General features: G+C 45.6%; 1 protein-coding gene across 1 annotated transcript; it reads right to left on the bottom strand.

Annotated features, from left to right (window-relative positions):
• On the bottom strand, nucleotides 1-27731 carry LOC142490621 (uncharacterized). Its single transcript, XM_075593038.1, has 4 exons — nucleotides 27595-27731; nucleotides 26904-27049; nucleotides 1416-1493; nucleotides 1-1052 (listed from the first exon to the last, which is right to left on the bottom strand). The coding sequence occupies exons 1-4, from the start codon at nucleotides 27729-27731 to the stop codon at nucleotides 1-3; spliced, it is 1413 nt and encodes a 470-aa protein (XP_075449153.1).
• Nucleotides 27732-27963: the final 232 nt, after the last annotated feature.

Below are 27963 nucleotides of genomic sequence, written 5' to 3'. Positions count from 1 at the left end.
TTATTTTTTTTGTTCCTTTTGCGAGCGAGTAACAGGCCTGCTTGTTGTCTCTTGAATTTTCCTTTTTCTTTTGCCACCAACTTTAGGCACAACAGAGCCACTTTGAGTGGCCTCTGGCACTTCACGGGCAGGGCTTGTGGCCAGTGACTGTTCACCTACGGGGCTTGTGGCCAGTGACTCACCTACAGGGCTTGTGGCCAGTGACTCACCTACAGGGCTTGTGGGCAGTGATTCACCTACAGGGCTTTTGGGCAGCGATTCACCTACAGGGCTTTTGGGCAGCGATTCACCTACAGGGCTTTTGGGCAGCGACTCACCTACAGGGCTTTTGGGCAGCGATTCACCTACAGGGCTTTTGGGCAGCGACTCACCTACAGGGCTTTTGGGTAGTGACTGTTCACGGACAGGGCTTGTGCCCAGTGACACATGTGAGCAAGTTGGTAGACACTGCACAAGTGATGGTTGGTCTGTTTCATGTGTGTCTTGTTTTGTTTTTGTCGCCTCCTTTGTAGGTGTCTGCTGCTGAATTTGTACAGATGGCAGCGGTAGGATGTCATCAGGAACCTGCACAGCAATGTCTGCTACTTGACCGGTAACATTTGGGCCTGGTGAATGAATATCAGATGAATGTGGTGAAAACTGACCTGCATGAACAGATCCTGGCTGGGAGGTGTTGAATTGTGGTACATTAGTCATTCTCCAGTAATTAGCTTGTGTTTGCTGAACAACTAATGCTTCGAATGAGGTGTTGATTTTTTGCAACTGTTTAGGCACTTCAATGAAGACTCTGTGGAGATGTGCCAATTGTGATACTGTTTCTTCCTGCAGTCCAATCATCCTTTCCAGCACTGTCATCATGTCTGAATGGCGACGATTTTCTGCGTCCACTATTTTTCCCTCTGAAGCTACAATTGCATCGTATGTGGAAGTTGATGGACGATTTGGCGGTACAACAGTTTCTATTGGCACCTCTTCATGGTCACATGATTGTATTTCAGTCTCTTCTGTGGCGTCATCCTCATCATACTCATCATCCTCATCACCATGATGTTCTAAAAAGAAATGTACACATTATTAAATGGCATGTTAATGTATGCTGTGTTACTATGTAATTGTACTGTGTCCTAAGTAACACCTAACATGTTAGCATACGTTTTATAACCTCATTAAAAACTACCTTGACTTACGAATAATGTTTGGACTCAGTATGAAATATGAATGAATGAAAAGTTGCTCTAAACTCAGAAGTCCTACATGATAATTAACATCACTAACACAATACATGTTGCCTTACACTTAATTTTCACTGACACTAAGTAATCCTATTTAAAGAAGATGTGCAAAACAAATAATGCACATGACAACATAACATATAGAAGAGCACATATTATATGGCCAGCAAATGATACACTCACCTTCTAGTAGTGTTGAGCTGGCTGACCCAGGTGAAGACACTTGTTCCATCTCAGGTGACACATGTCCTCCAGGGGCAACTATATATAACAATAACATAAGTTTTACATTTACATGTGTAAATATTGAACAAACACTTATTGTATGTTCTGTATTTATGATTAACTAACAACATCAGTTCCTTAACCGAAAATGTGTGTGAAAGTGAACATAAATAGTTGTAATAACACTGTACATGCCTGTGTACTTAGAATTTTTGAGTTCCCTAACATACAACATACTATGTTTCTGCAGTAATGCGTGAGGATAAATAGATTAAATGAGTACATAAAAATCATATGTTGTGTAGTGATATCAGTATCATAATGTACATAACTATCATGAGATGACCATTCACAATGGTTATCATGAAGGTGGTCATATTGCAAAAAGTGTTGTTTTTGGTAGAGGATATGTGTGGTACATTAATCGAAGATGTGGCACACCTGAATGTGGCTGTGACTCAACAAGACAACACATGCAGTGTGTGATAATGTGTCTTTCATAGTAGTTCAACTATAGATATGAGTGAACTAATGTGTGACGTACGCTTTGATAAGTAATGAGTTGTTGGGGCATTTAGTAGCTAGAGTTAAGCTTTCAAATGAGTGTGATTAACTTCAGTTGTGCTATTCAGGTTGTAAGAAAGGTATTCCCTTCCCCAAAAAGCCTAATCAGCCACACCTTTCAATGACTTGAAACAGGTGCAAATGGTGTGAACTAAGTTGACCGTGAAATGAGGCTGTAATTAGTGTGTGTGCTGAACCCCACCCCCTCTGTTGAAGTGTATGCTGTGATGAGATATTAATTGCAGCTGCTTTAACACAATGGTAGATGAGCTAAGTAGTCATCTGCAGTGTTTAAGTTATGAAAACAATGACATAACATATGCTACGTGTGCCTCATTATGCTGTCTGTATATGACATAAAGCAAAAATGGACCTTTTCATAAGCAACTATAGATGTGTTAGTGCCAGTGATGTTTGTAGGCCGTTACATGCAATTTCTTTGATGCATGCTTAAAATAGGCAGTAATGTCATGTTTGTCGGAGTAAAATCAATAAAATACACAATAACATGATACATATTTCTGTTCTGTACCTGTAGCTACTAATAATTTCTCATGAACATGTGTTACACATGTGTACTACCCTGTTGTTCCCCATCTTCGCCCACCATCAATTGCTTCCACTGCAGCTATGCATTTTGGGAATTCACATGTAAATGAGCACGCAATGGCACGTGCTATATTAGTTACTGCTTTTAGTAGGACTACTACATATATGTCTATTTTGAGATATATATATACAGAATCAGACATATACATATATAGATGCAGGTATGCTTATATTGTGAAGACAGTATAAAAAGCAGTGTAACTATGCAAAATAACTGTAAGCAACGACACGCCTAGTACAGTAATATTTATCACCTGCTGGAAATTGTGACGGATAAATTCCAATGTCACGGTCACCAGCCAAGCCTTCCACGACGACGGTAAGTAATTTTGGCCGAAGCAGCTCCTCCAATGGAGTCAATATGAGACGTTGTGGTGTGGGCCCACCTCCAGTGCCAGTAGCATGCACGCGTTGGTCTTGTATTTTCTTTTTCAATTTGGACCTAATATCATCAAATCTTTTCCGACAATGATACTTGTCCCTGACACTATTCCCACAGGCATTGACACCAATGACTATTGTGTCCCACATTTCTTTTTTGCTTGCTGCACTTGTCCGCCCTTGAAAAACATATAAAAGATATGAGGTAAATGAATAATAATATAAGCACCAGTTTCCTACACTGCTAGCTGTTCCAAGTGATAGCAAACATGCTGTTTTATGTGTAATATGTGCAGCACATGAGCATTCACTACTAAACCTATACATGTAAGCAAGGTTGCATTCATATTGTATGCAGTTCTGGCAAATTGACCGCCTGTGTTTATTTGTCCTTGTAAGGCATGATAAAAAGCTGTGTTTCCACACTAATGAACATAGAAAGATATTGTGTACCCATATTTGCATATGAACAAAACTCAGATGACCTAGGATCACATGTATTTGAATAATAAATGTAAAGTTACACTTACCTACTAAATGTCCATATATACTGTCATAGTGCTCCAGAATGCCAGTGACAAGAGCCCTATTTTCCTGGTCATTGAAGCGAGGATTACGTGGCTTCTCCACACGTTTTTTCCGAGCAGGTTTAGGGTCAGAGCTTGGCTGGTGCTGACTGGACTCTCCTTCTTCCAATGGAAGAGCCTCCAAAAGCTGGCCACCAGCAAGCACGCCACCACCAGACACCCCATCAGCAACTGCGCCACCAGCAGCACTCCCAGCACCAGCACTCCCACTCCTAGCACCAGCACTCACACTCCTAGCACCAGCACTCCCACTCCTAGCACCAGCACTCACACTCCTAGCACCAGCACTCCCACTCCCAGCAACAGCACTCCCACTCCCAGCAACAGCACTCCCACTCCCAGCAACAGCACTCCCACTCCCAGCAACAGCACTCCCACTCCCAGCAACAGCACTCCCACTCCCAGCAACAGCACTCCCAGCAACAGCACTCCCACTCCCAGCAACAGCACTCCCACTCCCAGCAACAGCACTCCCACTCCCAGCAACACCACTCGGTGCACCAGCAACATCACTCCCCTGAACAGTACGTTCACTCCGACGCGTACTCCCACGAGTAGCACTCCCACTCCCACCAGCATCACTCTTCCCACGCTTTGCGGGCATACTTCCAGCACTCACAAAAAACAGACAAGAAATGTACAGGCAATCACACGAAACACTTCCACATATAAAACAAGACAAAGATGTAAACAAAACAACAAAGGACAAAGCTCACCCAATACACAACAAGTCTCTCAGTCAATATGCAAATGTTCAATCGTCCAGCTCTGTGCGTCTCTCTCTCTCTCTCACTCCCAACAACACAGAGAATGATTAGCAGTACACGTTGCCTTTAAATATGGCGCGCAATCAAAAACATGCTTGTTTCGCCTGATTCAGCAAGATTTGTGATTGTGCAACCTAACAGCACCCCGCCACGCACGCCGATACACCTGTGTGTGATCGGCTCATCATCGTGAGAGTGGGCGGATTTGTTTTCTGGTTGATTTTGAATGTATTCGGCACTTACTGCATACGGAGAGGGAAAAACGCCAATAACATGACTAATCGATAAGCTTGCCGATTTCACATAATCGTCGCTTACTGCATGAGGCCCTATGTCTCATAAGGGGAAAATTAAATTCCTTCCTGACTCCAAATAACGTCAATCAGATTTCTCCCTGGATCAACTTACTTCCCATGGTTAATTATTTGGTATATTCCTGTATACCTTTCCATTCTAAAATGATGTCTAACTTTGTTTTTAAGGTATCTATTGTATGTGCCATCACAGTCTCCATGGGTAATGAATTACACATTTTAACTGCCCTTACTGTAAAGAACCCTTTCCTTTGTTGCTGGTGAAATCTCCTTTCCTCCCACTTTAAGGGATGACCCTGTGTCGTTTGTACTGCCCTTGGGATGAATAGTTCTTTTGAAAGCTCCATGTATTATCCCTGAATATACAGTATGTGTATATATTTATCACATCCCCTCTTAGATGTCTCTTTTCTAATGTAAACAAATCTAAAGTAGCTAGCCTCTCATCAGAAATCAGATTTTCAATCCCCTTTATTAATTTGGTGGCTCTTCTTCACACTTTTTCTTGTTCCATAATGTCTTTTTTATGGAGTGGTGCACACAACTGTACGGATCCGTGAGGGTCGGGGGCTCGCACCTAGCTGGGCAACCCTACCATAACCCGTGATCAAGTACCTTGTCGAACCCTCTCTCCCTGGCACCTCCAGCAGCGTTGCAGATCCCGTCCATCGTCCTCACCCCACGCGCAGGCACGGCTGGAGAGACTTCCGCCGCTGGTCCGGTCTCCGCTCCCGTGATGGCGTTGGCGGTGCGCATTGCGCATGGACTGCGTGGGCAGCGGGCGCATGTAGGTAAACAGAACCTGGCTTCTCTGCATCACACCACGGCCATTGCGGACTCCTCCCTCACCTATCACAAATCTACTTACTGCTGAGTCCTTCTCCCTGCAGGCTTCCTATTGGCTCCTGGTAATATATATGCTCAGTCAGCCCCTTGGCAAGATAACTGAGCATGACTTCATTCCATGCGAAGTGCTTACTGCAATCCCTGCCTCCTTGTCTTGTACCTTGCATTCTAGTTCCTGTGTTTCTCCGTGTCTGACCTTGGCTAGTATCTGGTCTCCTTACTTCTCCACTCCTGACCACGGCATGTACCTAGGACAATCCGTACCTCTCCAACCCCAACCACAGCAAGTACCTACGACGATCCGCACTTCTCCAACCCTGAACACGGCAAGTACCTACGACAATCCCGACATCTCCAACCCTGACCCGGCTACCCACTACCAATCTACACTCTGAACGTGCTCTCGCGGCTGGAGGTTGGTGTCTTCACAATCCCCACCTCGGGTCGCCCCTTCTTGTGGTGAGCACTCGGTCACAATACTCAAGGTGTGGTCTTACTAATGCTTTAGAGAGGAGCATAATTGTATTTACTTCCCTTGCATCGATTCCCCGTTTAATGCAAGATAAGATCAGCACTACTGATCAGCAGCTACTGCATGACATTGGGCACTATTGTTAAGCCTGCTGTCTATAAGCACTCCTAAATCCTTCTCTATCAAGGATTCACCTAAATTTCCCCATCTCGATGCCAACCTCAAGGTCATTGATAAACAAGTTAAAAAGCAGGAGTCCCAGTACCGATCCTTGAAGTACTTCACTTACAACTTTATCCCAACATGACAAGGTTCTATTTATGACAACTCTCTGTTGTCCATCGTTCAACCAGTTTTCAATCCAGGTGCAAATATTTTGACTGCCCATTTATCTTCCACATTTTTCCCTGCAAGAACATCATCCGAATGTATTCCTTGTAGATTATTCCACAGTTTATTAAAATCTGCCTTTCTAAAATTTAAAGTCTTTGTTGAACTCATATAACATGCTTTTTGATCTTTTCTTTCAAATGAGACCATGCTATGATCACTGTTTCCCAAATGTTCCCGGACTTGAATATTTGTTATTACTTCTACATTTTTTTATTTGACCAAATCCAGTAATGTCCCTCTCCTAGTTGGTTCGCCAATAATTTGGAACATGTAATTGTCTTTTAGCACCCCCCAAAAACCTGTTTCCTTTTGTACTAATGTTAATCTCATTGCTCCAGTCTATGTCTGGATAATTAAAAACACCTATTATGACAACATTACCTCGTTTTGATGCCTTCTCCAATTGCATAAGTAGTTTCACTTCCTCAATCTCAGAGATATTTGTTGGTTTTTAGCATATCCCTACAAACATTTTCTTTGTACTTTTACCTCCCCTGCTAATTTCTATCCACAAGGTCTCTACATTTTCATAATTCCCTTCATAAACATCATCCCTAATAATAGGTTTTAGATCCAGTTTAACATATAAACATCTTCCATCGCCTTTTATTTGCTTACTCCCTCCGAAAAAGGGAATAACTCTCTAAATTAGCTGCCGAGTCATGAGTTTTATCCCACCATGTTTCAGTAATGCCTATGATATCATTCTGCTGCCTTGTAGCTATTCATTTGAGCTAATCCCCCTTTTTATTTGTCACAGAAACTAGTATAAACAAAAATGCATTTATTTAACATTTACAATTTTAAAACTCAAGTTCAAACTGATGAGCCCAAAAGAGAGAAACCGCTGTCTCGGACTTGATCTGCAGATTCTGCATCTTCATTAAACTGGGCTTGGCTACACATGCTTTAAAAAACAATTTCCGTTTTTTAAAAGTGGTCACTGAGCGTACTAATTTTGCAAGTCAAGGGCCAGAATGCATGGCGGCTGGAAATAGGAGGATGAGGAAGCATGCTGCAGCCAGTCTTTCTTAGATTTCAAGCGAATGGGGATCCCTCCCCTCTCCCTCCTCTATACTTTTTCAATTGGCAAAGAGGTCAATTGACTTGTGATGGTGTTCCTTGGCTGGTATTTTCCATTAAAGATCGATGACATCAGCAAGTGGTACAAAACAAAACCTATTTACACCATGTAGGAGCGGTCCTAAGAGAATCCCTTGATCCTTTGTCAGGTTTCCAAGTTAGTCCCCCAACTTGCTATGTAAACCCTAGTACGGAGTGTGGTCCTCCTTCAGTACACAATAGCTCCAAAGCACTGCCAGAATTGGAATATCTGCAGTTTACAACTGTTACAGGTTTGAGGAGATATTTTTGTAAAAGTTTTACCAACAATCAATCACCATGTGGTAAAATTAACCCCTTCAGTGCTGCCTGACGTAATAGTTCCTTTCCATCATAGGAGGGCTTTGGAGCATCTTCCAACATATTGAAAGTTTACAGAGGGATGCCTCTATTTGAAACGTAAAGGAATAAATCAGCTATTAGATGCTGGGAAAGGTAGTCGCTTTGTGAAATCCCACAAATCCCTGTTGTCTGTCTGTTTCTCCGTGACCTATAAATCTCAATTTATGGCATTAACCTTTTACCGTTGGGTGTTTGTCACTGTTTCCAGTGCTTCTATACTGCAGAAGCACTTCTCAACAAATAATATGCTTAGATGTTCTGGTAACTTTAAGACTGCTTGCTAGAGAACATAATGATATATAGATTGTGTAAGAGTATATCTCCATTCGCTGTGCCATGCATGACAATCAAGTTTTGTATTTCACCCTGGTATATAGGTCGCCTGGACATTGGGGAGATTTTGTGTCTCAGCTGTCGGATTTTTTCACTCCCACATTACTGGAGTTCCCTCGGTCTGTGGTGATGGGCAACCTCAATATATGTGTTGATGACCAAGGCAATGCTTAGGTTATGGATATTTTAGAGAATACGGGATCCATGGGATTTAGTTTAATTTGTGCATGGCCCGACACATGGATCATGATCATACACTTGATTTGATCTTCGCGCAGGAGCTATCGATTGGAGAGGTGAAGTTTTCCTCCACCTATAGATGGATCATAGGGTGATCCAGGCTCAAATTGCAAGCACCCTACCACCCCTTAAATAGAGTGGTGTGCCTGAGACAGCTTGGGTATTTGCTAGGAGGCTACTTGAGCCCATTAAGTTTAGGGCCCCCTTGGGGCCCATTTATCCTAATATTTTCCAGGTGACAGCATCTGTCTGCTTTGAGAAGTACAACTTGGTTCTCCATGCAGCCATGGACAAAGTGGCCCTTCTTCAGAGATGCCTGCTCGCAGATCCATAAGTGCACAGTAGTATTCTCGCAACCTCTGGGACCTGCGGCATGCTCTCCAAAGGAAAGAGCGCCGGTGGTTGAGTTCTTGTCAGGATGTTGACCAGATAGCCTTGGAGGTATGTCAATGGGGGTATAAGTGTGCGGTCTTCAGGTGAAGAAATCCTACGTGGCCCTGAGAATCGACTCCACAAGAAATCATCCACTGGACCACATCAGGATGGTGAGCAACCTGGTTTATCCAGCCTGCTTCTCCATCATGATTTGTCTAACTGAGGAGTTATGTAATACATTTCTGCAATTCTTCGAAGATAAGATCGCTCGCATACGTGCAGCTATTCGTCCCCCAATGGATCCCGTTATCCGCCTTGGCCTGTAGACAAACCTTGTCTAGGAAGAGATCAGCATCATCTCAATCCCAAATTTCCTCTCAGTCACAGCTGCGATGCACTGGACCATTTGTGGCTTGGATCCCTGTCCATCATGGCTTCTAATAGAGACCAGATGCAGTGACTGTGTCATCAATCGATCCCTCGAATCAGCCTTTCACATGATTGATCATGGGGTGCTGCTGCACCGCCTGAGGGATTTAGCTGGTATTGGTGGGACAGCACTACAATTGGTTGCCTCATTCCTGCACGGCCGGACCCAGAAGGTGGCTGTGGGGTCTCATGTGTCACTGGTGCGGCCTGTCCCATTTGGGGTCCCTCAAAGGTCGGTGCTGTCACCGCTCCTGTTCTTAAATTGAGTGGAGGCATGCTTTCACTTAAAAAATGCATTATTATGATGATGATGATGATGATAAGGAGGATGTAAGTGGGACATATTCGCCTGACTTCATAAAAAAATGTCTGTAATATGCGAGAAAATAACATTAAAACATGGAGACATAGATTATAATCTACAGTTTTTTCTGAAAAAGCACGTATGCTTTGTCTAAGTTGAAGAACATTATTGTTATTGTTGCATGAATATTGCTAGCACCAAAAACTCCCAAATTTCTTTGGATCTCAGTCGTAGAAATAGAACTCCAGGAATTATTCTGTTGGTAAAAAACATGTTATTGAGTAAAACAACATGTCAACTGTAGACAGACGCAGAACAATTTATGGTCCAGAGAACAAAAACTGCTTTAAATATTAATGTTAAAGTGCACATTATTGCTAGACATAGTGACCCATATGTATTTTGCAAGCATTAACTTATACTTATTAGCAATCCGTAATGTATATTTATTGATTACAGTATAAACCATTTCCTATACTAAGTGCAGGTTTAATATGTTACTGTATATGATTGACATATTTGTATGGTTGACATAGAAAAAATATTTCACTGGTCACTGTTTGGTCAGATAATGTACAAATACATGTACACACATATAGGTATCTGTACCATGTTAGCCGAGCTTAATAATCAAAAACGAATAGCGATACCGTTCTGTGGCTAACTAAATACTTTTACTGTATTTGTGCGAGCTTTCGAGATACACTTATCTCTTCTTCCGGCAATGTTACAATGGATAAAGCAAAAAAGGGTTTTATTAAAAACATCTTGGAATATATCTAACGGAAGCCTATCCCTCCCCCCTGTGCAGTATGCGATTTATGACTTAACGTATTAGATAGTCCCTGAATGTTAGTGATGTAAGAGTGTGTGTGTACACTGGCGACACACTTTATTCGAGCTCGGCTAGTCCCACGAATTCGGGTATACTCGGGTGTATTGAGGTTTGTGACTGTTTTCTGCCCGAGTGCATTGAGATATTTTTCAGGCAGGGATTGAAGCATTTTATTCCCGCTGGCTGCAATACTGCACAGTATATATATATATACTGCATTACAATTCATGAATTTATGCCATCTGGTAGACACGCGAAGCATTGCAGCCTATTAAATCCTAATCATTATCATTTAACAGATCAGCCGCCCGTCAGCCAGGCATGAACCCAGGCTGGGAAGGCAAACGCAACGGGGCTTGTCAGAGGTGAGGAGCGGCGCATTCCAGGTATCTGCCAGGTACATACTGGGTATTTGCTCGAATAAAGTGTGTCGGTGCAGTATGTGTGTAAATATACATTTATAAAGTGCCCACAGTGTATACAGCGCTTTACAAAAGGCGTGTGTGGGAGTGTATCCCAATGGTGTGGGTAGGTGTAGAAATGTAAGAGGGTGTTGCATTATTATTAATGTGTGTAGATACTATGTGGTCCCTATTGGTATATAGGGATGGAATTACATTGTGAATATGTATGTGTAAGAGACAGTTGTGTGTGCATTCCTATAGCGCAGTATGTATAGACATGGCCTTTAGCACTAATGGGAAGAGAGTTCTCTTATGTCAGCATTGACTCATGAAACTGCGGTCTCGGTTTAGGCCGCCGCTAAGTGTCCCGAACAGTTGCATAAATTTGTATTCATGCAACCGTCTCTCTTTCGGTGTTCTTCAGATCGCCTTCAGATCGTTCATCTTATGACCCGAGTCAGAGAAATGTTCGCTGACAGGACTGTCACTTGTTCCGCGTGTGATGCTGTGGCGATGCAGATTAATTCTCTAGTTTAGCCCCTGTCCCGTCTCACTTATGTCGTAGCTGCCCCCTGGGCATTTCATGCACATGATGAGGTACACGACATTGCTGGAGGAACAGGTGAACCTTCCTCTGATTTTGTAGTCCAGATTCCTGTGTGGTACAAATACAAGTACCACATACTGTATAGTGAAGACAACGCTGTTGTGATAACCAAAGTCTCCTTTGGAATCCTCACATTTTGCCCTGCACATAAGCAACCTCATCAAGTTGCATGTCTCACCAAAATCCCATGAGAAACATTATCTTAGCTAGTACACCCGAGATCCTCCAGTAAAACTCCTGAGGTATCTAAAAAAATGCCGTGAATCAAAATATAAATAAAAGCGTCTAGGATCTTGTTGATAACAACCCCAGATGTACTGTAGAATTCTTGTCTACTTTTCCACATAAAGACTTTTCGTGCTCTAAAAGAAGAATGACACAAGTACTCGTTTGTAAAGAATGTGGGTGATTTTCAACAGCACTAAGGTTTGTTCACTTAACTCCATTAGGTCACTTAACGTGGCTTTAACATCAAGTTAAAAGAGCAATCCAAGTGGCCCCCTGCATCCCCAGATACGTACCTCTGAGGGTATCCCTCTGCTTTTTAAAGCTCTTGCATCATGTGGGCCAAGAGAAAGCCGCACCGGATTACGTCTCGGCTTCCTATTGGCCCGGTGTGCTGGGGCTTTGAAAAGCGGCCATTACGAGATCCCTGCTAGCTGAGCGAAGTGGCTACCGGCACTCCCTATGGAGGCAAGTATCTCTTGCAGCAGGGGTTCCATGGAGCTAAAATTGAAGGGTTTCAGCTCCGAAGACCCCCTGCTTCAATCCTATGTAAAAAAAAAAAAAGAAATTGCTAAAAAATGTGTCCGCTTATATTGCCTCTTTAATAGTATAGCTGTACCAACCCAGCACAGTAATGTGCTGGCAAGCCTGGGATTTCTCCCGTAAAGAGTGCTAACTAAGAGAGATGGTAATAATAATGAGAAGCAGATGAGTTTCTACCATATTGTCCCCTGTTCAATAATCTCCGTTAAGGTTAACGCAGGCTGTAACATTATGTTAATTCAGAGCCCCTTCTAGGGTAAGTTTTATTACTGTTAACGGTACGGGGTTAATTTAAGGGGTTTTAACGGTAGGGAAGAGGGTTGATTTAAGGGGTATTAGCGGTTAGGGTAGGGTTTTTTAGGGTAAGGACTTAGAGTAGGGGGGTCTGGGTAAGGGCATAGGGTAGAGGGTTTTAGAGTAAGGTTTTAGGATAGGGGATTTAGGGTAAGGCTTTAGAGTAGGGGATTTTAGAGTAAGGGTGTAGGGTATGGGTTTTTAGAGTAAGGGCGTAGGGTAAGGGGTTTTAGAGTAAGGGCGTAAGGTAGGGAGTTTTAGAGTAAGGGCATAGGGTAGGGTTTTTTTAGAGTAAGGGCATAGGGTATGGGTTTTTAGAGTAAAGGCATAGGTTAGGGGTTTTTAGAGTAAGGGCGTAGGTTAGGGGGTTTTAGAGTAAGGGCGTAGGGTAGGGTTTTTTAGAGTGCGTGCTTAGAGTAGGGGGTTTAGAGTAGGGGATTTTAGAGTGCGTGCTTAGAGTAGGGGGTTTTAGAGTACAGACTTAGAGTAGGGGATTTTAGAATAAGGGCGTAGGGTAGGGGGTTTTAGAGTAAGGGCGTAGGGTAGGGGGTTTTAGAGTAAGGGAGGAGGGTAGGGGGTTTTAGAGTAAGGACTTAAGGTTGGGATTTTTAGGCGGTGTTGTCAGTCGCGGCAAATTGGCCCTGACCAAACGTACTGGACCGGACAGCGGATATACACACTCACTGACATAAAACACTACAATTCTCTTGCTGAGGGATAACTTGCATTTATCAATGCAGCAACCCAAGGTTACATAAGCAATGTCCTCGCACAGTATTGCACTGAGTAATCAGTTACTTGGGCAATCTATTTTACAATCATAAATTTCTCAGAAACAGGGCACCTGGCACATTAATAATTTGAAGCCGTGAGGCGATGTGTAATTAATAATCCTTTAATGAATTAATTAACTGCCCTGCATGCCAATTATATTCAACCCTCCAATAAATAAAGGAATTAGTCAGTGGAAAATCTTTTCTGACTCTGAATGTTCTCTTATTATTTTTTTTAATACATTATTACTTGATAGTCTGGAAATTCCTTCTCCTGTTTCAGCCGGACAGTATGACTGTCAGATGGTAGGCAGAATATTTTATGGACATGAAAATACAGGAAACCCAACAACAAAATGTTTCCAAAAAAACCTCAAAAGTGGAGTACAGTAGAGACCAAAAAACAATCCATGTACCAATTATATATATATATATATATATATATATATATATATATATATATATGTAACGGGTATTCCACCCCACCCAATCTCATATATAGTGTGGGTGAGTAGAACATGTGGTGTTACCGGTGTGGTGCGTATACCTGCAGGCTCACAGGAGGTCTGAGCCTCCGCTAGTGAGAGCCTGGGGTGAATCCTCTGGAACGTTTCTTCCTTCAGCGCCTCCACCTATGTAGGATTCTATGGAAATGTAGAATGACCCTAACATAGGAACCCACTCAGAAACCACATACACCAGTATTATGGATAACAGGTTTACTGAATGAACAAACACTTTACTAACGCACATATAAGACATTACACAACATCACAACCTTATGCTATATCCGTATCACCTTCTGCCCAATGTCTGGTGTTCCCACCCAGTGTCCTGTAATCCCCCACACCCAATGTCCCGTACTCCTACGGAGGTCGTGGGTGACTGCGCAGTCACTATGAACTAATAGGCCTGTTGGTGCACATATAATACAGAGGTACCTTCCGAGCACTCCGATGCTCGGGCCTGCAACACTCTTCTCAAAGGGTCAGACGTGCGATGCATCCGTCTGATCCTATCCAGGTACTTCTCCAGGAACCCCAATGAGGGTCCCACCGCTTCACGGGAACACAACCGAATCACGGCAACACCAACCGCATCACGGGAACAGCAACCGCCGCTATCCCTATCTATCCCTAAAGTGACCGGAACCCTAACCTAGGGCCTGTCCCTGATGAACCGCAACCTGGGTTGGCTTGGGGAAAACTCCTAGGGCCTGCGGAGTAATAACCTGCCCCACTCCCCTAGCTACCCAAGTCCCTAATCCTCCCTAACATATAGATACTCGCTACTCCTAGATACTAACAGCCTGCAGCAGACACACCGCTCTCACCGTCAGCCTGCAGACATCCACACACGCTGCACACACTGCGCCTAGCACATGCAGCGACACACACACAGCTGGCAATCGTACACAGCCACCTGGATACCCGCAGCAATAATCCACTGCACACACTCTGTGCCTATTTGCCAGTGCGCACAGCACTACCCGCTGTGGCACTGCCAAACCTGCACCTTTCACACCTGAGGGTGACCTCCTTATCTAGGGCCGTCCCTCTTCAGTTACCCCCTGCCCTTACCGGGAATTGGGGCCTGCCTGGGGACCTAAGGAGAACCCTTACCTGGTGCAGGAGCCACGCGCTCCCTACACCCTTCCTACTCCTTCCTCTGCCTCTTCCTGACTGACTCATGCAAAGCCCGGGAAATGTATCTCTTTTCCCGGGCTGAGCTTCCTCCAGCCCTATTGGCCACTATCAGGCACCTGGTGCCTGTCTCGCTATGACCCATGGGAGTTGTAGTCCCATGGAGCCTAAAAGCACATAGGGACCGCGTGCGCGCCTCTCCTGCGCATGCGCAAGCAGCTAATGGCCGCCTCACTGTTTCCCTACCTATTCTCCCGCTCGTGCGACTCTTCCCTGCCCTCGCGCGATCTTCTGCGCATGCGCGACTATCTCGGGCCGCCGGGGACTCTCTGCGCATGCGCGAACCGGCGCAACATGGCGGCGCCCTGTGCAAGAGCCGCCGGAGATCTCCTGCACTCCGCCGAGCTCCCTCCTTGGCCTCCACCCTCCTGAATGGCCGTCGGGTCTGCCGCTTGCCTCTGGCAGTACCCGACAGCGTCCGTGGCCACGGAGGCTCCCTGGGGGGTCGAGGGGAGAAAAAGGTAACCTGGCTACACTCTCCCCTTGGTGAAACACCCAACGCCCTCGCTTGGGGAACAACATAGCATGGCACAATTTTACACACGGAAAAATGGCATGGCATAACCCGTGTACTTAACAGATCGGCTGCAACATCCATGAAACCTGACACATCACACTCAATAATCGAGACCAGCTGAGACCAGTTGTGGGGTGCCCCTGACTGATCATGTGGGGGTACCTCACATTTGCGTCCGTGAGCCTCCCCCAGAAAAATCTCCTGTTGAGCACGCTCTGGGGAAACAGTCACCGGTTCTGTACCACTTCCTCCCCCTGGTGGAAGGAATAGCACAGTGTCTCTTAATTGGGCCTCTACCCGGTCATCCACGGCAGGGATGCGGTATACCAGGAGGCCAGGACCTTTCCCGCGGTCCACTACCTGGGGAATGGGGCGCTCCTTTTTGGGCTTAAAGGAGGCAGCTTTCCCTGAATCTCTCTCCTCACAGTCTTTGTCCCCATATTTTTGCGAGGCTTCCACTGAGAAGCGAACACTGAACAATGTCTCTGTTTCACCTGGCAGGGGGTAAAGAGTAGACACCTTACCACTGCGGTGATTCACGGTGGCCAACAGGTACTCGGGGACGCTGTCAGTTCCCACCTTGGCGGTATCGGGGCCTGTCCCCAACCCTTCTGGGACAGTCCACTCACTGACTCGAACTTCGGGAGCGTTGGATCCCAGTCCTGGGACCACTTGTGTCGGAGCGCACGGGCTCACACTCCGCTCAGGAACCGTAACTTTGGCCTTCTTCCCGGCCACCTCCATCGGAGTCTGTGGGGAACAAGGGGGTTCCTTACCACTCGGCTGGCTGACGATGGGCTTCTCTTCTTCCGGAAGGATCGGCGGTAGACACTGGTCCACTCTCTTCTCTGGACAGCTACCTTCTAATGAGGACACCTCCACCAGGACGCGATGCAGGGGGGAGCCCTTCGCCCGGGCAACCAGACTTAAGGAGCCATCGTGCTCCGCGGTCACCTGGAGGCTCACCCCCAACACCCCTGGGGCAGTCGACTCACCCTTGTCATCTGTAGGTACTGGTCCCATGCCTAGGACCGATGGTACCTCTGTAGTAGGTCGGACTGACCATTGTAGGGCACACGGGCCCACAGCAGGGTCCGCAACATCGGGATACACCTTTTCCAGGGTACACGGACCCACAGCAGACTCTGTATCCTCTGCATCACCGCTGGGGTGGTTCGCCGGTAGGCGCATCGCCACCGATGGGACATCCACCTTTTCCCCGGAAGATATCATGATCGAATCCTCCGCAAGGTAGTCACCAGATTCTTCTGAAATACAGCCAGTGGTGGTTGGTACGAAGCTGGCGTGCTCCGGTACCTCCACTGCGGCCGCGCTCTTCTCCGCCAAGGGTTCACTTAGCTCCTTAGCTGGCTCTGTAGGCTGGGGTACAATAGGTGTCAAGAAAATTGCACCGCAGCAATCACATCTGGGCTCCCACGCCAGTGCGCCTCTAGAACAGTCACAGGTGGGGCTAAAGCATTGTGTACACGGCTCCCCATCCACCTCGGTGATCCTGAAGTCTAGTGGTAACTGGGACATGTCGGCTCCATCGTCATAGGCTTCTTGCAAGCAGGGGCACAGTAGCATAAGGAGATCTATTCCTGGCGCTCGCCAGGGCACATACACATTAGGGTGTATCCCTTGACAGTCTATCTCATCCTCATCCTCATAGATCAAAGAGTCTATCACAGCTTCATCCTTAGAGAGCAAAGAATCTATTACGGCGTCAACGTATGGTTGAAGATAACCGTGCTTACTCCCCCTGGTGGAATCTGAAGGAAGGGTACTTTCTACAGGGGAGTGGTTTTGGCTCTGCTCTGAGTCACTCACATCACAGGGGAGGAGCTCTGATTTTCGCGCCAAACCCGGACAGATTGTTGCAACATCTTTCTGTGCAGGCTGGCAGCCAGCAGCACGTGCGCTCTCCTGCTTTGGCGGGAGATGCCATTTTACTGGGTCTGCGTAGACTAGGGGGTACCCCTCAGACGGGGCCCCGGGCATAAATAGTGCAGACGGTGCCTCTGCCAGGCATATATCCTTAGTGGGGATTGCCACAAAAAGTATGGTTTTCTATGTGGACGTGGGATCGTGTTCTTCATCTAAGAAACATGCACACGACCACCCAGGAATTCTACGCATATAGTACTGGACCCCAACCGCGGATATAGTTGCGGGAAGGCCTCCTACCGCCACCACCTGGCCAGGTTCCATATACTGCCTCAAAGCCCAGGCAAGGACCTCGTGTCCGGACTTTACAAACATGGTGCCAAAAATAGGAATGGGACAAGGCACCCCAGGTGCTATCTCAGCAGCGCCTCCAAATGTAACGGGTATTCCACCCCACCCAATCTCATATATAGTGTGGGTGAGTAGAACATGTGGTGTTACCGGTGTGGTGCGTATACCTGCAGGCTCACAGGAGGTCTGAGCCTCCGCTAGTGAGAGCCTGGGGTGAATCCTCTGGAACGTTTCTTCCTTCAGCGCATCCACCTATGTAGGATTCTATGGAAATGTAGAATGACCCTAACATAGGAACCCACTCAGAAACCACATACACCAGTATTATGGATAACAGTTTTACTGAATGAACAAACACTTTACTAACGCACATATAAGACATTACACAACATCACAACCTTATGCTATATCCGTATCACCTTCTGCCCAATGTCTGGTGTTCCCACCCAGTGTCCTGTAATCCCCCACACCCAATGTCCTGTACTCCTACGGAGGTCGTGGGTGACTGCGCAGTCACTATGAACTAATAGGCCTGTTGGTGCACATATAATACAGAGGTACCTTCCGAGCACTCCGATGCTCGGGCCTGCAACACTCTTCTCAAAGGGTCAGACGTGCGATGCATCCGTCTGATCCTATCCAGGTACTTCTCCAGGAACCCCAATGAGGGTCCCACCGCTTCACGGGAACACAACCGAATCACGGCAACACCAACCGCATCACGGGAACAGCAACCGCCGCTATCCCTATCTATCCCTAAAGTGACCGGAACCCTAACCTAGGGCCTGTCCCTGATGAACCGCAACCTGGGTTGGCTTGGGGAAAACTCCTAGGGCCTGCGGAGTAATAACCTGCCCCACTCCCCTAGCTACCCAAGTCCCTAATCCTCCCTAACATATAGCTACTCGCTACTCCTAGATACTAACAGCCTGCAGCAGACACACCGCTCTCACCGTCAGCCTGCAGACATCCACACACGCTGCACACACTGCGCCTAGCACATGCAGCGACACACACACAGCTGGCAATCGTACACAGCCACCTGGATACCCGCAGCAATAATCCACTGCACACACTCTGTGCCTATTTGCCAGTGCGCACAGCACTACCCGCTGTGGCACTGCCAAACCTGCACCTTTCACACCTGAGGGTGACCTCCTTATCTAGGGCCGTCCCTCTTCAGTTACCCCCTGCCCTTACTGGGAATTGGGGCCTGCCTGGGGACCTAAGGAGAACCCTTACCTGGTGCAGGAGCCACGCGCTCCCTACACCCTTCCTACTCCTTCCTCTGCCTCTTCCTGACTGACTCATGCAAAGCCCGGGAAATGTATCTCTTTTCCCGGGCTGAGCTTCCTCCAGCCCTATTGGCCACTATCAGGCACCTGGTGCCTGTCTCGCTATGACCCATGGGAGTTGTAGTCCCATGGAGCCTAAAAGCACATAGGGACCGCGTGCGCGCCTCTCCTGCGCATGCGCGAGCAGCTAATGGCCGCCTCACTGTTTCCCTACCTATTCTCCCGCTCGTGCGACTCTTCCCTGCCCTCGCGCGATCTTCTGCGCGACTATCTCGGGCCGCCAGGGACTCTCTGCGCATGCGCGAACCGGCGCAACATGGCGGCGCCCTGTGCAAGAGCCGCCGGAGATCTCCTGCACTCCGCCGAGCTCCCTCCTCGGCCCCCACCCTCCTGAATGGCCGTCGGGTCTGCCGCTTGCCTCTGGCAGTACCCGACAGCGTCCGTGGCCACGGAGGCTCCCTTGGGGGTCGAGGGGAGAAAAAGGTAACCTGGCTACATATATATGATTGGTACATGGATTGTTTTTTGGTTTATATATATTGGTATATATATATTATATAGTGGTCGACAAATCACCAAAAAAGCTACTCGCCGAACAAAAAAATCTACTCGCCACCTAGTACCACACGTGTGCTGCTTGGGCCAATAGGAGCTTGCCACGATGTTAAATGCACTCGCCCGGGGCGTACAAATGTATAGGTTTGTCGAACACTGTATATATATATGTAACCCTGCTTCCCCCCTTCCCCCAGACTCTGCGGTGGTGTCTAGGGTGCATGAGGGCAGATTACATGCGGTGTGGTGCATACCTGTGAGGAACAGGAGGGCCTGAGCTTCCCGCGATGTTATTGGGGAGCCAGGACCGGGCTTCTGGGGTGGTAGCCTCCATGATCTCTTAGTGGTGCAGCGCCTCCATCTTCTATACTCCCAGGAATATGGGACAGGACCTGAATAGAAGAACCCCTTCGGTCCCAGGGTAATAGCTTCCAACTCACACACAGTCTTTGGTACAAAGGATAGTCTCTTTATTGACAGATCAGCAACTCCCAACGGTAGGGGCGTCCAGCAGCCGCAACAACAACAGCAAAGCCTTGCTAATTACGCCGCTATCCTCCCACACAGATAATTCCTCCTCTCCTTACCTCCAAGTCTCTCCTCCGACAGGATGGTCTGGGCTGGGGCTTCAATACCCCATGGCCCACCCCCGAGGTTATCCTCGCGGTGGGGTTTGGATTCTCCCCATCACCCCAGGCAGGGGGGTGAGGGGCATTGGTCCACCAGGTCTATAACGCTATCAGCTCTACTCAAGGTGGCTGAGTCTCTCCACTCCTCCCTCTGCTCCTGCACGGCTGCGCAGGTGAGACCTCGGTCTCCTCCAACTCCTTGGACCGATCCGCAGGACTCACTACTCAGACATGTCCCACTGCAGACTCTCGGCATCCTAACTCTAACTCTTACTTACAGGAGTTGGCTGCTAAATATAGAGCTAGCCCCACCTCTCGTGATGTCAGCAGAACCTCCCCTCTTGCTCACGCCTGCAGCAGAGTCCAGGCCTGCATCTACCACTCAGGGCAGAAATATGAAGGGGGAAAACCCATGATTGATTACTGGTGCCTGATCTTAACAGGACTTACCACAGTAGAAGGGAGATAGGTATAGCCTGTGCTGTTTACAGGGGGCTACATATATATATATATATATATATATATATATATATATATATATATATAGTAATTGGTATGGAGATTTGCACTCACGTTTGTCAGAAGGCAGATGCTTGTCCCATAGTGAAGGTATAGACATGTAGTGACCAGGGAAATCCTGATAACAGATGACAGCACACTGCAATACAGTAGTAGTCCATAAAAATGTGTATTGTGAACACAGGGCCCTGTGTTCACAATACACATTTTTTTGGACTACTATTGCGGTGTGCACATGTATATATATATAAAATCTGAATGCTTCACACAATGTTTAAAGTACAGATATTAAGGCAGCAATCCTGCCTGCCCCATTTAGCTACTAATTTTGTTTTGTTTATAGATTTCAATCTGGGAGTTATTCTGGAGCTGAACTTTGCTATTCTTAGCTCCAGGAACCACCCAGTTCCAGAGATACTTACTGGTTTAAGTACTGGTATTCCCTCATGGACATTTACATGAGAATGGGAAGTCATCCCTCTCCAAAAATGTTGCGTGCTTGCGGCTTCCTTTTGGCTGGCAAAAATAAAACAATATTACACTTCTCGAAAGAGGAGGACACTATTTGTAACTAAACTGGTAAGTACACTCCCATTCGCTCATATCGATCTGCAGATCTAGCAGTTCCCAGAATCTCTCTGACTTCCTTTGGGACCTGAGCTATTAGTCACGCTGCTCCTACTCTGCCTCGTACGGTACGAGAGGCCCTGTCTCTGGAAATCTATAAAAACAGGCTCAAGACCTACCTATTTACCCAGGCATTTAAACAATGAACTATAACCTGGCCGGCATTTAATAACTACAGTACCGTCACATCCTGTATTGTAGCTATCTTTGTGTTTCGTCTCGTTTATTACCCTAAATGTTTTCTTCTTTTTTCCTTTTGTTACTGTAAAGGGCGTTAGGTCTCGTTGGGAGAAAAGCGCTATATAAATAAAGTTGTTATTATTATTACTATTATTATTATCATTATGCAGGAGAAACTTCAGTTCAAATTCTGTAACAAAAACATCCATAGCTATAAAAAAAAAAGCTAGGTAGGATTGCTGTTGTAGGATTTCAGCAATGGACATGTAAACAAGTATATTCAGTCACCTTTGTAGTGTTTATGATTTCAATGGTCTTTGAGGTGGAGGGTGTTGTCCCTGTTAAGTATTAATGTTTGTGAAAGTTACTTCTGGTATGTCTTGTTTACACTGTTTATGAATTTCTGGGAGAGAGGGAGAAGTATTTGGGACACCTTTACATCTCATGATTGCACAGGTGAGATTTTTTTTTTTTATCAGACTTGTTTGCCGCTTGGAGCAAGTTTCCTGTCATGAACGATATATGTGGGACATCATGCCACAAGCTACTGTAAAAGAGGAGATATTCATCATACCTCATACCACAAGACACCTATGAAATGTTCTACTGTCCAACTGGGGGAGGCTTATTTAAAAACCTTTATCCTGGTAACTCATGTATTGTCATAATAACTCATAGTTCGGTCTAAAACATTAGTGGTATAAAGAAATGAACTTGTCTGCAGGATTTGAACTTCCATTTTATTTAACTATTTGACATATATAGCCCCATATTCAATAAGCAGTGCTATGCAATAGGATACCTTCCAGTACCAGCCCATTCGAGTAGCACCACTTTGTACATATTGTAGCCCATTCATGTGGCACAACAGTCTTAGGATCAATAACCTGCGCAGGAACCAGATCTTTGTGACCAAATATTTGGTCGTGTCCAGTGTATATTAATCCAGAAATACCCCGCTCTTTCATGTAGAAAGAGACTAGTTTTGGTGATCAGGGTGATGATTGTCAAATTATGTGCAGCCCCCATTCAATGCTGACATCTATTACTGTGAAGTTAACCTCCTGATGTCCAAACTCTGAGTACTTCTAGCAGCCACGTCCATGGGAAACTGGATTCTTTGTCAGCTGTGAGGTCCTTTCTGACTGCCTTCTCAGGCACTTGCAGAATAGGACCAGATGGACTTTTTTTCCCACAGCTTCTGCCCCCCATTGGTTGTATCTCCTGTGACAAAAACATTGGACCAAGGTCTCCCTTTTTCTCCCCTCACCATGCAGTTTCATGGCCATGTTGTCTGGGAGCTTAGGGTCTGCGATTCCCAATCTGAATCTCCAGGCACAGGCTGGGTTGATGATCGTCTAAGCTTAGACTTATGTTGCTGGTCTGGATCTCTTGGCGTTGATTTTCACAGAGCGTCAATAGCTTCATATCGTTTTTATCAGGGTTGCCCCGTCTGCAATGTTGGTTGGATTACCTTGGCTGGCATAGTGCTGCATGCCTCAGCATATACCCCAGATGAACCAGTCAATTTCCAGCAGATACACTACTTGCACAGCAGAATTGACTTCTGGTTGTAGACACTTGGGATCTTCACTATGTGTACCAGGTCATCCCTTTGCTTGTAAGGGCCCCGGACAAGTTGAAATGCCCAACCTTTCTGCTTTGCTCTTCTCCTTTCAAGTAGTGATACGTTTTCTCCTCGTCACCCACTAGTAATGGAGCTAATATACCTGCCCATTGCTCTTGCTCTGCAGTTCAATCAAATATCAGTAGAAAACCTTCAACATCATCTTCTTCCTTCATCCACTGTAACCCAGGTGTATGGTGTTCTGTCTGTGTAACTGGAAACTTGAACTGCTACACAACCTTCTGGATCTGTTCATGTAGCAGTCTTTTTGTGGTTTGCTACACTTCTCTGGCTCTCTGCTGCAATACAGTGGCATTAATTAGTACCTTAACAAGTGGATCTTGCCATGTCCTCATCCTGCAGTGCTTCACATGTTGCAGAAAACAAAAAAGAATGGCTACCTTTTACTATCAGGGGTGCTATCCCACTCTACCACCAACTGGAAAAGGGGTGTTTTTAGGGCTATGTTGTAAATACAGACACTCACACAGAGACGTATAATCATTAGCTCTTCAGAGCAGCATTTATTGCAGCACAAACATATCCTCAAAATTCAAGAACTACAACAAAATTAAAGCAGCTGGTGCAACTTTGCATATTCCACCTAAATGCTCTGTATCACGTACGGCACACCTGTGAGCACTTGAATTGTGTATGGAACAAGGGTTAATACACAGCTATATTGCTGACCCACTTTTCAGCTTCCACAAAGGTCCCTCAAGTGAATAATATCTCCCCTTACTGTGTCCCAATATACCATCTGTCACAGACAGCACACTTGTGAGAAAGTGACTTATACGTGCAGCCAGGGTAATACACAAGACTAAACTAGCCAACTCACCTTTCACCTTTGCAAGGCACATCAAGTGAGTTAATATTTACCCTTACTCAGTTGCAATCTATCTATCCATTAATACGCTTCCATCACCAAAAGAAATATCATATATGTAATTTGCAGTCTAATGGTCCCTCATTATTAAGAAAAAACAGTGCACTTGACAGACAAAAATCTGTTGAAGCAAAATGTCTGGGAATGTAAAGAGAGGGAAAATGCTTGTCGAGACTAGAAGAAGAAGCCCCTTATAGCAGTAGCACTCAATTCAAGGTCAGTAGGGGTAATGAATTAAAAATTAAACTTTATTAGTATTAATATAAAATAATAGTGGACATACTAACATAAAACTTGCTTGACACAGCACAATAAAAAGCTGGAATATGGTCAAGAGCTTAGGTCCTAGTGGCAGGTGAATAGTGTGATAGACAGCCCTATTGTCTAGAGGCTCAGCTCGTTTACACTGGAAATTGAACCTGATCACCAGGATTTGGTGAAGAGGAATCCTAGTGTAAACTGGGATCCAAAAGGCTGATGACCGTGTAGCAGGGTATCCCCCACCCCCCCCTTGCCTCCTCCCTTGCCTCCTCCCTGGAAGTGGTTCAGTCGCTCGGGAGGGTTTGTGTGAGTTGCGTCGGCCATGTTGTGGTTGGCGCAGCCACATACATAATGGACTATGTGTAAAGCGTCGGCCATCATGTGGTTGCGCTACCGGAATAGAAGGTCCTGGCTTTTCATGATTTCCTCCATGGACTGGAGGCGGCGTGCTTAGGCCTGCAAAAGGAGAGAGTGTCCAGGGAGCTAGTCAAGCTCCTGGACTAGGCCAGACCAAACGCCTAGGCCTTCATTCTAGCAGAGTCTTGTAGGGCCTGCCCCAGTGGGTGGATCACCGCACATCGTGTCAGACATGAGGCGAGAGGGGCTGTTGTCGGACACCCTGCAGTGTGGGACCCCACTGTTTCCTTTCTGCTGAAAATATCCCCTGGTTACAGGCTTTTAACCAGGAATATATAAGTGCTCCAACATTGCCAAGGGGAGGGTAGCACTGCCCTCATCTGTACACTCGGGAAGGGGTTGTTCTGCCTGACAACGGGCTCTAGGTGCCCAGGGCACCATCAGTAGTGTGGGGGACAATTTCTGTTGTTATTGTTACCTGCTGGTTTATTATTGAGTCTGTGCTGTTATTGTGAGGAATACTGTGAGGACCACAGTGCAGACTGTTGCATATACCTTGTTTTTTGTTGTGATTATTTGGGGTATACCATATAGGTATAGTGGTTCCCGTGAGGGGCTATCCCGCCTATGCTGGGATCCTCACGGGTGGAGGCGCTGCACCAGCCACCCCAGGCTCCCCAGGAGCGGAGACTTAGGCCTTCTGTAAGCCTAACAGGTTAGCACCGTAACACTATTATCTGCTGTTTCCCTCGGGGGTAGGGAAAGTGTGTTAGAACCAGTAGAATACACAGCCCAATTGTATATAATGACCTAGTTACTCAGGATAATAGTACACCATACTCTTCTTAACATTACAGGAATTAAGCAGTACCTCATAGGTAGTGGAACACTGTACTGTAATATATTCAACTGTTTGTAAATGATAGGCGATGATAGCCCATCATTATGTTGAAATTACATGTCAACTCACAATGATGGGCTATCATCACCTATCATTTACAAACAGTTGAGTTGCACTGCGACTATTACGAGTATCTATTCGTTATTCTTCAGAATAGATTACAGGGCCATGATATCATCATATTTAATACATTTCCTCTTTTTGGAATACGATCTTAGCCACGCCCCCTGAATCCTCCAAAGAATGTCTTTGAAGGTACATTTAAAAGCATCTTGCTAACTCTAGTGTCAGGGAAACCATACAGTATTTCAATCTCATCTCTGGCAATGTTGACTTGCGATAACCTAAGTAGAGGCGCGCAAACTTTTTTTGCTGCGCCCCCTCTGCCTGTTCTTCTCCGGTGGTGTGCCCCCCTCCCCTTACCTCACGCGGTGTCATTTGACGCCACGTTGCCATGGACACGAGTCCTGACACCGGCAGAGTGTAGGTGAGTTTAGAGTTGCAGGCCTCACGCGATCCCTGGCATTTCATTAAAATGCCTTGGGGGAAGAGCGTGGGGACCCTGCAACGCCGCATGCCCCCCCTCCCCCCAGAAAAATCTTGTGCCCCCCACTTTGCGCACCACTGAACTAAGTCCTATGCAACACAGATCTGGCTTGACAGGCCATAAAAACAAGTCTTGTGTTCTTTGACAAATTGTAACCAACGTTAAGCCCTTGTGTGCCAGATTGATTAAAATACCCAATATCTTCTGTCCCACTCATTACACTCAGCCTGACCCTTACTCTCATTAGTGGCTTCCAGCGCTCTGTAGATCTAGAATCTGTCCAACAGAGTTTCCCCTGGCATTCTGGCTGTAGGATTGAGCCCCCAGTGCGGTTCTTATCAGCCTTTTGCTGTAGTGCCAGCAGCCCAGCACCACTTTAATCCCCTCACCGCACAGGTTGGTTGAGGATTTACGTCTTTCATCCATGGATCCAACGCATAGCTAAAATTAGGTATAATGGGTGTTACATTTGTGTGCTAATTTTAGCTAAGTAATATTAATTGTTTTTTACAACCACAAATGCATTCTTTTTGCTTGCCAATGGTAATGACTCTGTTACAGAGATGTCACTGCACACCACATAACGATCTGCAGCGTAGACACTGAAGTGCATTTACTGCAATTATCTGGGGGTACAAAACCATCACGGCCACTCTTAGCAATCAATCATGCTAACCGACCACAAGCAAGGAGACAACAGTATAACACAGGAGAGTCAGTAGACTGGTTAAAATAAGGGGTTGCAAATACATTTACAGCGTTTACTGTAATTCAATGTACAGATGCATTAACCATGCAGTGTAATTTAGCACAAGAAGATTAAGCTAGGTGCAGTCAATTACCGAGATCCGAGATTGCCCCAAGAGAAAAATTGAAAGGGCTGATCCCAACTATAGTGACCAAGAGGATCAGAAATGGAGGAGCCTTTTCTCTGCTCAATTGCCGGTACCCAAGTGTGGTAGTTTCTGCACCAAAGGGATCCATTCTCCTAAACAAAGAATAGAAAATCATTGAAATCCTAAAACACAAAAGAGCTTTAATCATACTGCTCACATTTGATCTCCTTTTCTGATTATTTAAAATATTACAAAATATTACAAAATTGCACATTTCCAGTATAACCCTTGTTTCTTATAACTTTGGATGTTGTAGGGTTTTGTAGTGATAAAAATACATGTTAATACCACAAAGTGGGACAATGGGCACAATTGTTTGCAGTCTTCTATGGCAATGAATAGGTCATGGTGACATAGTACATTAAATTAAAATAAAATGGTTCGTAACCTAACACTTTTGACCTAGTGAAGTGCTGGTGTTGCTTAGCAATGTAATGAAGGATTAAGAGAAGAAAATAACCAATCCTTAGCCACAGTGTGTTCTGTTCAGGAAAAACACTCTATTACTCCATGGCTGCAGGACTGTAGAGGATTTATATTGTATTAATGAATTTTTTTTCTCAGCACCCACTGATCATTTAACACATTTGTTTCTTGAATAGGCTGATCCTCTGCTCGCGATACACTGCAGACCCACCTATCTGCATTCATGTCTTGCATGATCGCTGCTACTTCATTGGTGTCAAAACCAGGTATCATACAGTATATCAATATTTCCAAACTTGTTCTCGAGGACCACTGGCCACATCGGATTTTGCACATAGGTGAATGCATGCGATTTGCATATGAATATAATGTTGAGTGCCTCAGAAACCTGGTCAAGAACTTGAATCAGTGAGTTATATGATATCCAGTATGAATGAGTATCTCCAGTGGTTAAAAGCTTTTACCTTCAGTTAACAACAATAGGAATGATGTATCTATTATCCCCGTATTAAAAAGTAATTGTCTTGATGATTTCACCCTTACACAACAGTGGTGAACTTCTGTGCTACATCACATTCTG

The sequence above is a fragment of the Ascaphus truei genome, chromosome 3 (genome assembly GCF_040206685.1).
Source record: "Ascaphus truei isolate aAscTru1 chromosome 3, aAscTru1.hap1, whole genome shotgun sequence".
In the NCBI taxonomy this organism is placed as follows: Eukaryota; Metazoa; Chordata; class Amphibia; order Anura; family Ascaphidae; genus Ascaphus; species Ascaphus truei.
The sequence above is the reverse complement of the archived record's forward strand: the minus strand, read 5'-3'. Positions and strand labels throughout refer to the sequence as shown.